We start from the raw sequence: 12,006 nt of genomic DNA, 5'->3' as shown, positions 1-12,006 counted from the left end.
GGATGTAGCCGTACTCTCATTCTTTACTATAGGTTATACTACGGTACACTGTGCCTGTATCTTGTAGACGGACTTTTTATAATCCTAAGTCTAATAAGGCTTGGTTCCCCTTGGCATTGTTTTAAGTACAATTTATCATATCTCTTGACACAATTCCTACACACACCTATGTTTCTATAAAAACTACAGACATGCTTTGTGTATTTCCTTTCTTTCTTTCTAACACACATTCAGCAGGTAAGCAGGAGGTAGCAGTGTTATTCTATGTGTGCTGAGTAGTTTTTTTTCTCTCTTTTGCCCGGATGTAGCAATTTGTTTTTGTTAAAAAAAAAAAAGCTGGTGTTGGTAACTGTGAAAGAACTGTTTTGTCCTAAGCCACTATTCTTCAGGAAGCCAGCTTGGGTATATATTGATAAATGGTGAATTTGTAGCAATTCATGCTTCCATAATGTGGCTAAATGAAGCGTTCACTGTGACAAAGCCCAGGACATTGTTTCTAAAATTCATTTGTACGGCATGTCATGCACTTTTTGTATCACCACTGGGGATGTGCCCCCCTCCACTTATGTCTTTAATCCTTTCCTTGCTGGCCAAGATCTCACTTGCTGGGTCAGTGTGGTATTGTAAATTATTGCCAGTAATTTACCAAACTAATCTCTGTTTTATGGACATTAAATCATATATTGATGATTATTCACTTTGTATTCAGGGAATAATTGACATATTACAAAGAGGACCTTACAAGGTATTTTCTCCTCCGTTAAATCGGTTTGTTGGTTTAAAGCAAATTATTATTTGTTTTCCCCAGATCTGGTTTGCCTTTATGAATGGGTTCTCTGGACAGATCCTCTTTGAACGATGGTGCATTGGTTTATATAATGTGGTAGGTTTCAAGCCACCTGTATTGGTATATGTTGGTGAGGAAAATAGCTGCACAGCCCTTGTGTAAAATTGCATTGTCTCACTTTCCTTTAGATGTTCACAGCACTTCCTCCCCTGACCCTTGGAATATTTGAAAGATCCTGTCGCAAAGAGAATATGTTAAAGTACCCGGAACTTTATAAGACTTCGCAGAAGGCGCTAGACTTTAACACTAAAGTAAGTGCAATGTTGTTGAGACTCGTATGTAAGGCTTATCTTTTTTATATTTAATATTATTATTAGTAGTATTATATAAATGTAAAGAATGCAAATAACAGAGCAAACACTGCGTACATTGAATAAGAAGGGGATGCTGAACAGATACAGCTCAGAAGTCAGCCGAACTGTGAATACATCTGGATAAGTATGTAGTAGAATCCCTGCTGTAACTCTTATCTATGTATAAAAACTATAAAACCTTTAAAAGCGAATGGTCAAGAACATAGTGTAGACACAGAGTAGTAAAAAGCTTGTGATTCGCAATGAACTTTATTGCATCAATTACAAATGTGCACATTACTGATCACTTTATTCATCTCTACAGTTCATTCTGCTTCATAATTTTGTATACGTTTAAAGGATATCTTAGAAGTTCTTTGAATATCCTGTAAACCATGTGTGTTCGGTTATACGTTGGCATTCTCTCTTCACCTGATGGTTCATTTTAAGAATGTGACAGGAGCTGTTGTCAGAGAGTCGTGTGTGTGATAGGTCCTAGAGTCACGGCGTTCGCTCTGTCACGTAGGAGGTGAGCTTAACCATTTGTGCAGAAGCCAGTGATGATTTATCTCTCTGTTACATGTAACAGTATACTTTGTTTTCCAGCTCACCCTGTAGATTGTGCCAGGAACACTATGTGTGGAATCAGACTTTGAGAAAATATGATATTGCCGTATATAAAACCCCAAAGATTATAGAATTTACAGTATCCCTTATAATTTACACTTTAGTTGCTGCAGTAACTGTTTTAGAAGAAAAAGTCAGAGCTTCAGTCAACCACTCACTATATCATTCCTGTTGAAAAACAGCAAATGACTATGACTATGGCTTTGGCTGTATCCATGGTTTTCCAGGCAGCCCTAGGGCCGCATCCAACTTCTGCATCCACCAGTAATCAAATGCTGAGTGTTAGGGTAAACCTGAGCATGCTCGAGATTCGCTCATCTCTAGTCAAAAGTATTTATCAGTAAGGGTTTGAGTGTTTAGACCTTAACTGATAGGAAACTACCTGAGGAGGTGCATGTTTTCATGTGCTGAGCGCAGACTTCCCCGACTTTTTCTACCAATTGGTTGCGGTCTGAACACTCAGACCCCAACCGATCAAAACTTTTGACAGGTCTCTATGACATCCAAAAAAACTCAGAATCTGACAGCATCTACTGTTAAAGAAATCCAATTTTATTCAGCAAAGTGCCATACAACATTTCGGCCAGCAATGGTCTTTATCAAGTAAATATACTTGATAAAGACCATTGGTGCTGCTGGACCCCCCAAATTGCCTGGTATGTCTCTTGGACATGTCAAAAGTTTTTTGTTTTGTTTTTTGTGACAGTGCCTCTTTTTAAACCTCAGGTTCATATATGAATAGGGCCATGCACTGCTCATTACTGCTCCATAATGTCCTCCATGCTGCCCAGTGTGAATTATAGAGATTTAATTAGGCAGAATACTCTATTCTTTGTGTGTGCAGTATACAGGAGACAACATGGCAGCTACTCTGTACCTACCAGCTCAAGTACTGCTAAATATTAATTTAGAGATGGAGCCTGCAGAGGGGGAAACTGGTAAAAAAAAAAATACCATACAGGTTATATATTAGTCAGAAATAGTGCCGCCACTCATGTACACACAACAACTTTTTGACAGTCTGTTCAAAGTTCAGTGGCTTTTTGAAGAGGACCTGTGCATCCATCCCCCCAAAAAATAAGATTGTGCTACCGATAAATAGCTTGAAGTACCTAGATTATACACCTTTTTACATAAAGATATTTCCTTCTCTTTTATCATTTAATGCTATCTCTATGCATGGGATATGGAGCTCATAAAAAAGGAGCTCTGGCTGCTATAAAGATATATTAGGAGATTATTCACCACACAGTGTTGGACCTAAATATAACAAGATAATAGTTGGACATAGAGAGAGAGATACATGGTGTGCTGCTATAGATTCCTTGCCCTATCATTGTATGCTGTAGACATTGCTTATGTGGACTGTACAATAGCTCTTTTCCTGAAGCAAATGAAGCTGTCTGCAATAGGCAAATGTAACCTGTCCTTTTAGATGTCATGCCTTAGGCATTCCTTATTATGTGTGCTAATGGATTACTGACCACTCTGGAGAATTGTCTAAAAGAATAAAGAGAAGATGAGGAGAAGCGTGTTAGGCATTGTCATTACGCTATTCGGAATATATTTTTTTTATTAGCATTATTATTTCTTCAAACAAACGCTTGCAGCACATTTCACATGTGAGACATAAGAAAGGAACTCGCTTCAATGCAATCAAACTCAGCTTGAGGATTTCATGGTCGCCATTTAGAAAGTGAAAGAATCCTTGTAGAACAATTTACCGTGAACACAAATCCTGTATACTCCAGTTAGGAGGATGAAAAACATTAAAACAACCCTCAGCGTCTATTTTCCAGCTTTACAAGCTCACACTTTTCTTCTTTTGCTTTTCTGTTTTTGCTTCATAGTATAAACTGTTTTATTGATATGGTCAAAGCAAATGAAGGAAACTTACATAGTTTTCTCAAGTGGGAATCAGTCTTTTTCTCTTGTGTCTTGTGTATTATGTATATCACAATAGGCCAGAGCCTCAGAACACGGAAATTCTCAGCTTCAATATTATGCTGATAAAATTAAAGTATTATGTTGCTTATCTTGGCATATGTAACACTGAATTTTCCAAGGTTACACACTTGCTATAGACTGAAAGAAAAAAAAAAGGAGAAAAAGTATTTTATGTGAAAGTGATTTGAGACTAGTAACCTGACAAATGGGGAATAATGCAATTAATCAAAACTACAGCAAACCACCCAGCGGCCCTCAAACTGTTTTCTCTGGACGCAGTCTTGAAATTTCATATTCCACCTCCTTTTTCCCAATCATTATTTGTATTTAATGTTATGCCGAATGAATAGGTTGGGGAATATATGCATTTCATTTATAGTGTGAGGTATTTGAGATGCTTGTTATGGAAAGAAGGGTGAAAGGTTAAAAAGGCCCCACAGGGGTTACAGGATTAGTATGTGACTAGTGTGGCCAAGAGAATGGGAGCACAGAAACTAATTTATCTTGCACCCACCTGTGCTGGCTGTCTCTGAAAATGTGGAGGTAACCATGCAGTAACCGAGGTGCGGGGGAACGTTTACTGCCATCTGCCAGTTATGGGGTTAATAGGTGGCAAGCGTTAAATGAGATCAGCGCTAATGCACACACTGAATAAAGGAGAACTCGCTCAGTCTCTAATGAATGGAAGAGGAGCAAAGTGGATTTTTTAGCTTAAATATTGATGAAAGCCCCATGGGGGTGTATTTTCTCAGCAAGAAGCTGACCTACAACATGGTGGCCAGTTAGTGTCAGAATGCTCTTCTAATCTGCAGCCACTAGATACTATGTTGCTGCTCCGGGATGTAGATATATACTGTATTGAATTCATTCTAAATATATGAAAGTATTTGAAAAAATTAAATGTAAAAACCTTATAATAAACACAGTGGGAGATATATATTACTGTATGAGTGGAGTGGAGTGCAGCATTAACAGGGCAAAACCAGTCTTACTGATAAATGTGCTACAGCCCTAGTCAGACTTGACCTGTGTTTTTTTTATTTTGAACCATAAGGTAAGTAAATCTCACTCAGTGCGACTTTAAAATGATAGATATGTGATATATGTTTGTAGGTAAATGCAATTGCTTTAGCATTTTTTTCTAGGTCTTATTAACTGCACATTTCCCTAATATTACTAGTTTTTTTTGCTCTGACTTTCTTTAGAAAAGTGTTTCCTATTTGCCCACCATATGATAAAGCTTTGGGCTGGTGTCCTGACAGTCACACTTATTGCACACAGATAAAGAGAGGTCATGGTTCACCAGCTTCTATCTTTACAAATGAATCTCTTCACTTTCTGTATTCTTCCAGGTTTTTTGGGTTCATTGCCTGAATGGTCTTTTCCATAGTATTATCCTGTTTTGGTTCCCACTGACAGCTCTGCAACATGGTAAGACACATTCTTTTACACCAGAAAACATGAAGTAAAATAAAGTGCCTGATCCACTTTATTTTATGAGCATTTCCTTTAAGATTTTGGTGACTTACACAATGGTAAAAGCCCCTAGCAGTCAATCATCGCTCCATAAAGCCTCAAGGCAGAGCTGTAATATGGCATCCACTGATTTATTTAAGGCCCTGCTGTACTGTCTACTTGGCTCCCTGAATTAACTTCTGGCAGCACACACCTAGTTTAAAACAACATAGCAGCAGAGGCTGTAGGGACTGCAGAAAGCCTCATGCACATGGCTTTGCTGTTCAGAGTCAAAGGCTTTCCTACACCCGGGGCAAAGACATAGCTCACTGACATAGTCCTAAATACCATGGTTGAAGAGTGGTATGTTGGCATCCATACCCCCTAGGCCTGGGTCTCCAAACTGCGGCCCTCCAGCTGTTTCAAAACCACAATTCCCATCATGCCCGGACAGCTAAAGCTTTGGATTTGGCTGTCCAGGCATGATGGGAAATGTAGTATTGCAACAGCTGGAAGGCCACAGTTTGGAGACCCATGCCCTAGGCACTTGGTCCACGAACTTGGCGCGAAGATGTCACATTTAGGATAGGAAAACACACAGAGGCTTTTTAGATCACAGCTGGATAGATTTTAAAAGGAATCTGTCATTCAGTGCTCATGTGTCAAGTTGGTATTGCTAAGATGCAGTGTGCATGCCTCCTCACTCCCCCACCCATCCTTACTTTGTTTGATTGACATAAAGGGCTCAGTACAGGAATGGGTGGGGGAGGGAGGAGGTGTGCATGCTGCAGCTCAGTACCACCTCTGTGACACTAGCTTGAAAGGAAATTGTGATTTTGAAAGATGGCCAAAAGCCATCAGCAAGGAGACAGGTTGTTTAAAAAGTATATGTGCAATCATTTACACCCAAGTTCATCGCGTAAAATATGCAGATTTAAGGGGTCGACCAATGAGTGTACAAAGGAGAGCTAGGTTGCCAGTATTACTCAATAATGGTGTACTCACCCAGTTAGTGAATAAATACACAACCCCTGATAATAGAGACTATTCCCAAACATAAAACACATCCTCATGACTAACTCCTGTATAGAAGAATAGTCCATCCCTACATATTTCTCCCACAAAAAGGTCCGCACAACAGACAACAAAAATTAATTGGTGATAAAAAATTTACAAAGCAATAGTGCAAAAGTGAAGTTCTAGGGCTGATTATAAAACTGACAGATTCACTAACTGCTAAGCCTCAGCTGTAGCCCTAAGCAATAGGCTAGCGTGCACTGTGTTGGTGTATTGCAATAAAGCCTTGAATGTTGTTTAACCACTTGTTTTCCCTGCAAAGCAATAGACTGTATGCAATCTTATGGACTGCAAGAGTCAGGAGTTAAAATGAATCATTTGCTTTAATGTTTGTACATAGCCCAGACCTAAATGTGCAGCTTGGCATCCTTATACCACTTGCTATGGGGCTAGTGACTATTTAATGCCAGCAAGTGTGGTAACAAACCTAGCTTTCCAGTGCATGTCATTTATTTATGTAAACCACATGAATCAAATTACCAGCTATTTCGGCTTCTTTTTTTAAGGTAGACGCAGGTGATTTTTCTTTGAAGTTCCTCCCGAAACCAATGTTTTGGCTGCTGTTCAGTCCACAGTCCAAATATCACTTAACTGTATTTTTATAAGGAAACCTTTTTCCAGGGTTCCTGCAGGGCTTCTATATTTTATTCCACCGTCTGTATTACAGTATGGAAGCACATCTTACTGCTGCACTGCAACGCAGCTTATTCTGAATATTCATTTTGAACTTCAGATTTGGAATATCTTTATATTCAAGTTTATAGTATCTAGTGAGGTTAAAGTGGAGTTATCAGACAGAATACCTGATCTTATAAATCCTCCACAGAGCCCATCACTATACATTATTACTCATTGAGTGAGTAAAATGCATTTGATAAGTCCAGATCCTCAGACAGTTATTGGCAACATCCATACAACTCATTGAATACTCTGGCTTGTCAGAAAACAAACACCCTGCAACCTCTGCTGTAAGAGCACAAGCAGGTGGTGGTTGGGAGTATGTTATGGTGACATTCTCTGGGCCCAATCATTCATGTTGAAAGGAAATCCAACAGATTTTGATATAAATCCATTCTTGCAGATCACGTACACCCATGCATGACTGTCTTCCTAGGAGCAATGGGAACTTGCAACAAGACAACACAGCATGTTACATGCCCAGAACTGTCCGACATTGTTTGGAAGAGCTTGACTTGACTTCCAAGTACTACCCTGGCCTCCTGAACCCAAGTGAGCATTTGCGGGACAACCTCAGTTGTCATGTTTGCTCTATGAATCCTCCCCTATGCACCCTCCAGCAGCTGTGGGAGGCACTGCTGTCAGCATGGCCTCAGATACCTGTGACACTCACCAGGACCTTACTGAGTCACTCCTGGCCTGTCTAGCTGCTGTCCATGCTGCACACAGCGGTGTACAATGCAATCATAAAATAGCTTTCCAAGGGTCCATAGCTTTTAGCATCATATTGTAATTGGTTTTGTGTGGCTTGGTTTGTTTTTGATTATCCGCTAATCTTACGGTTTTATTTTCTTATGTTTTTTGCAGATAATGTGTTTGCCAATGGAAAAACATCAGATTACCTTTTATTGGGAAACATTGTTTACACTGTAAGTATAAAGCGTTCCCCGAAATGACACTTTGGCATTGTTCTAAGTGTTATTTTGGAGAAAAACTTAAACTTTAGTTTATGCTTGAAGTTATCATGCGTCTTATGACATTTCTGACCCATAAAGTCTGTTTCTGACACATGACTGCTGAGCCCATGGGCATTCTTGTGAGAAACACTGTATGCTGTAGCCAATGCTATCCAGCAGAGCTAGTATTTCCATGTGCTATGGTAGGCAGGGTAAACACAATTCAAGATATAACTGCACAAGTACAAGCAAGATCTATGCAAGGCATTATGGGAGTAAGAGCATGCTTACTCCTGAGTGAACATGTTTGTGTCCAGTGCTACACATTAAAACTGTTATTTTATACAGTCCGGTTGTTTTCCTTAGCGCAGTTTTCCATCTGCAACCCATGCCATGAGCTGTGGGTTTTCACTCATGCCTTACGGGGAGTCTTTTTTTTTTTTCTTTTTTTTTTTTTTTTAAACATATACTGTACTATCCTAAACCTACCTTATGTAGGCATTTACCATTATATCTTGTTTATGTACTTTTTGAGCATTACATATTAAGGCTTAAAGTAGCACTTACATCTTTCAATCCAACGCAGATCATTTTATCCATTTACAATATAAGCTACTTTATTTACACTGGAAAACTGCAGTATTTGTTAGCGTTGGGCAGCAAGTTACGTATTTAAATTGAATTTGTTCCAATAGGAGATGTTTTCTTTAATTAGAGCCAGATACTGGAACGTGTTTATTTTCTGATTGTATATATTTCACATTTCCTTGTTTTGTGCACAAGTCTTGGAGCAGCCACTATGCCTAAGCATAGAAGTCCAGAATCCGTCATTTTTTTTTATTCTTTTTAACAGTCGGGGAGGAGGTGGCTAAACATAACAGCAGACACTTACTTCCCTGACTCCAGCACCAGGGGTCCGCTGTCCTCCACTCTGGTTCCCAGAGGGACCGTGAACCAGAGCTGGAGCCGGGGAAGTAAGTGCCTGTTATGTTCAGCCTCCTCCTCTCCGGCTGTTTTTAAAAAAAATTACGGACCCCAGACTTTAAGGCCCTTTGTCATTGTGATTATGTAATAATCTCATTATGTTCTTCTCCTAGTTTGTGGTAATAACTGTCTGCTTGAAAGCGGGGTTGGAAACATCACATTGGACCATGGTAAGAAAATAAGAAATTGTGATGAAACATGTATCCACAATGCAAATACAGTAAATATCCTTTGTGCTTGCTGTAAGGCACAGAAAACCATGATCTATAATACAGGGCCACCATATTCAGTGAATATAGGATGTACAATTACAACCTTTATATCATCCTCTGAGCTTTCTTTCCATGTATACATGGATGGTGGTGTCTGCTTTTTTTTAGTCTTTTTGCAGAATATTTAAACCCAGGCTTGTTAATTTCCAGGCCCTTTTATGCGGTGCTTCCAGGCTCATGGAAGTGATGTCACAGACGTGTTCAGCCAATTACAGAGGTAGAACACTGCTGCTGGATGAATGAATAGGCCTCTGACATCATGATCACAAACCCAGGAGCACCACACACTGGAAACAGAAACGTCCTAATATTGGCGGCCACGCGCAGGGGTGGGGGGGGTTGGAGTAAGTGTTTTTTTGTTTTTGTTTTTTTTCTATTACCCCTCTCCTAAGCCTATGTTTGTATAAAAAAAACAATCTGCTGGCACAACCAGTTTAAAACTTTTTTTTTTTCCCCACTCAGGTAGCTGTATAAGGCCTTTTTTTTTTGTTTAAGTTTTTGTTTTTTACCTCTTTTATTAACCCCTAGACGACCCTGGACGTACCTGTACGCCTTGGATACCTGTCCCCAGATGACCCTGGGCGTACAGGTACGTCCTGCGCTTTCCAGGGCTGCAGGGGTTACATATGCCCATATATGGTCACAATGGCTACTGCTCCGTACAGCACACATGTAAACTGACAAGGACCTCAGGAAATTGCTCCCCCTCCCCTCCTGGATTGCTGTGATAGGCTGTTCAATTCTGAACAGCCAATCACAGCCTTTCAGGGGGATTGTGGGAGTGATCCCTCCCTCCTAAGGTCCTTTCTGTCAGGAGAACTCGTGCAGAGAGGGATCCATGTGAGTGATCTGCTGCCCGTGCCCCCTTGTGCCACTGCTGCTGATACGTGGCAGGGAGATTCTTCTAGTAGCACCAATTGTGCTGCTAGCAGTCCCCCTGCCTGTCAGACCTTCCTCAGCCCGCCCCCTGTGTCATCCAACCTCTGCCATCTGCCACCTCCCCTGTGCCATCCGCCCTCCCCTTTGTGCCATCTGCCTCCCCCCCCTGTGCCATCTGCTGATACCTGGCAGGGAGATCCTTTTAGCAGCAACCCTGTGTGCTGCTAACAGTCTCCTTTTGCCATCCGCCCTCCCCTTGTGCCATCTGCCTCCCCCCCCCCTCCATGCCATAGTCACCTGTCATCCTCCCCCCCCCCCCCCCCCGATCCACCTCTGTGTGCCCTTGTGACACCCCCTCAGCTGTACCAGCCTTGTTGGTGGCATAGTGCAGGGTGATCAGCCAGCAGTGCCCTCTGTGTGCCGCCTGGCTAATTTATTTTTCCTCTATTATTGCTACCTATGTGCTTGTCACCAGAGAGGTCCTGGTAGCATCAGGGGTCAAAAGGGCATTCCGGCCTCAAAAGGGTACTCTGTCCTTTTTGGAGGCTTGTCCTGTGTCCACATAGTGATTTATGCCCTTCGGGGGAATTGCTCTATTCATTCCCCCCCACACCCTGCTTTTAACCCCCTTGTGAAAATGAAAGATTCCAGGCTAGACCAACCTTTTAGTCTAAAATTTTTTATTTTTTAGACTAAAATGTTAGTCTAACCTTACATTTTTCATTTTCACAAGGGATTAGAATAAAAAAAATACCCACTAAACATGTAGAGAATTTACCCCCGAGTACAGAAATACCCCACATGTGGACATAAATTGCCAAGTGGGTGCAAGGAAAGCCTCCAAAGGGAAGGAGCACCGTTTTGGAACCTGGATTTGGCCAGAATGGAGGACAGAAGCCATGTTGACTTTACAAACCCCTCTTGCTGCCAAAACAGTGAAACCCCCCCACAAGTGACCCCACTATGGAAACTACACCCCTCAAGGAATCTAACAAGGTGTGTATTGAGCATATGGACCCCACTGGTGGAAGGCACGTAGGTGGAACAATGTGCTGTGAAAATAAAAAAAAAAAATTCATTTTCATGACACATTGTTCCACATTGTGCCTGCCTTCAGTAGGGTCCATATGCTCACTACACCTCTTGTTACGTTCCTTGAGGGGTGTAGTTTCCATAATGGGGTCACTTGAGGGGGGTTCCCACTGTTTTGGCAGCACTGGAGCTTTGTAAACTCAACATGGCCTCCATCCTCCAATCTGGCCAAATCCAGATTCCAAAATCCAAACAGCGCACCTTCCCTTTGGAGGCTTTCCTAGTGCCCACTTGGCATTAAACATCCACATGTGGGGTATTTTCGTACTAGTGGGAAATTGCTCTATATGTGTTGCAGTTTTTTTCTTTTTTTTCCCCCTTGTGAAAATGACAAATTCGAGGCTAGACTAACTTTTTAGTAAAAAAAAAAAGTAATTTTTAATTTTCTTGCCCCATTGTGCCTGCCACAAGTAGGGTCCATATGGTCGCTACACCCCTTGTTACATTCCTTGAGGGGTGTAGTGTCCATAATGGGGTCACTTCCCACTGTTTTGGCAGCATTGGAGCTTTGTAAACTCAACATGGCCTCCATCCTCCAATCTGGCCAAATCCAGCTTCCAAAATCTAAACGGCGCTCCTTCCCTTTGGAGGCTAACCTAGCGCCTGCTTGGCACTTTATGTCCACATGTAGGGTATTTCTAAAAACTGCAGAAACAGGGCAATAAATATTGTGGTGCATTTCTCTGGTAATAGGTTTTCTATTATGAGAGAAATTGGATTACAATATAATTTGTGCACAGAAAATTGAAATTTAAATTTTTTTACACATTTAGCTTTTATTTCTGTGACTCAACTAAAGGGTTAAAAAAACTTTTTGAACAGTTTAGGGGGTGCAGTTTCTAAAATGGGGTGATTTGTAGGAGGGGGGGTTATAACATACCATCCCCTTAAATTCACTT

The 12,006-nt window shown here is 41.0% G+C and overlaps 1 protein-coding gene across 5 annotated transcripts in view; it reads left to right on the top strand.

Moving 5' to 3' along the window:
- The window catches only part of ATP8A1 (ATPase phospholipid transporting 8A1), a 151,009-nt gene that overhangs the window by 124,694 nt on the left and 14,309 nt on the right, over positions 1-12,006 (top strand). For all 5 annotated transcript variants that reach the window (XM_069977578.1, XM_069977579.1, XM_069977577.1 and 2 more), the window contains 5 exons: positions 809-883; positions 976-1,098; positions 5,067-5,145; positions 7,792-7,853; positions 8,978-9,034. In XM_069977578.1, coding sequence (XP_069833679.1) covers positions 809-883; positions 976-1,098; positions 5,067-5,145; positions 7,792-7,853; positions 8,978-9,034 — 396 coding nt within the window. The remainder of the gene's footprint in view (positions 1-808; positions 884-975; positions 1,099-5,066; positions 5,146-7,791; positions 7,854-8,977; positions 9,035-12,006) is intronic.

This window comes from Dendropsophus ebraccatus, chromosome 7 (genome assembly GCF_027789765.1).
Source record: "Dendropsophus ebraccatus isolate aDenEbr1 chromosome 7, aDenEbr1.pat, whole genome shotgun sequence".
Classification (NCBI taxonomy): domain Eukaryota; kingdom Metazoa; phylum Chordata; class Amphibia; order Anura; family Hylidae; genus Dendropsophus; species Dendropsophus ebraccatus.
This window is presented reverse-complemented; position numbering and strand designations above follow the sequence as displayed.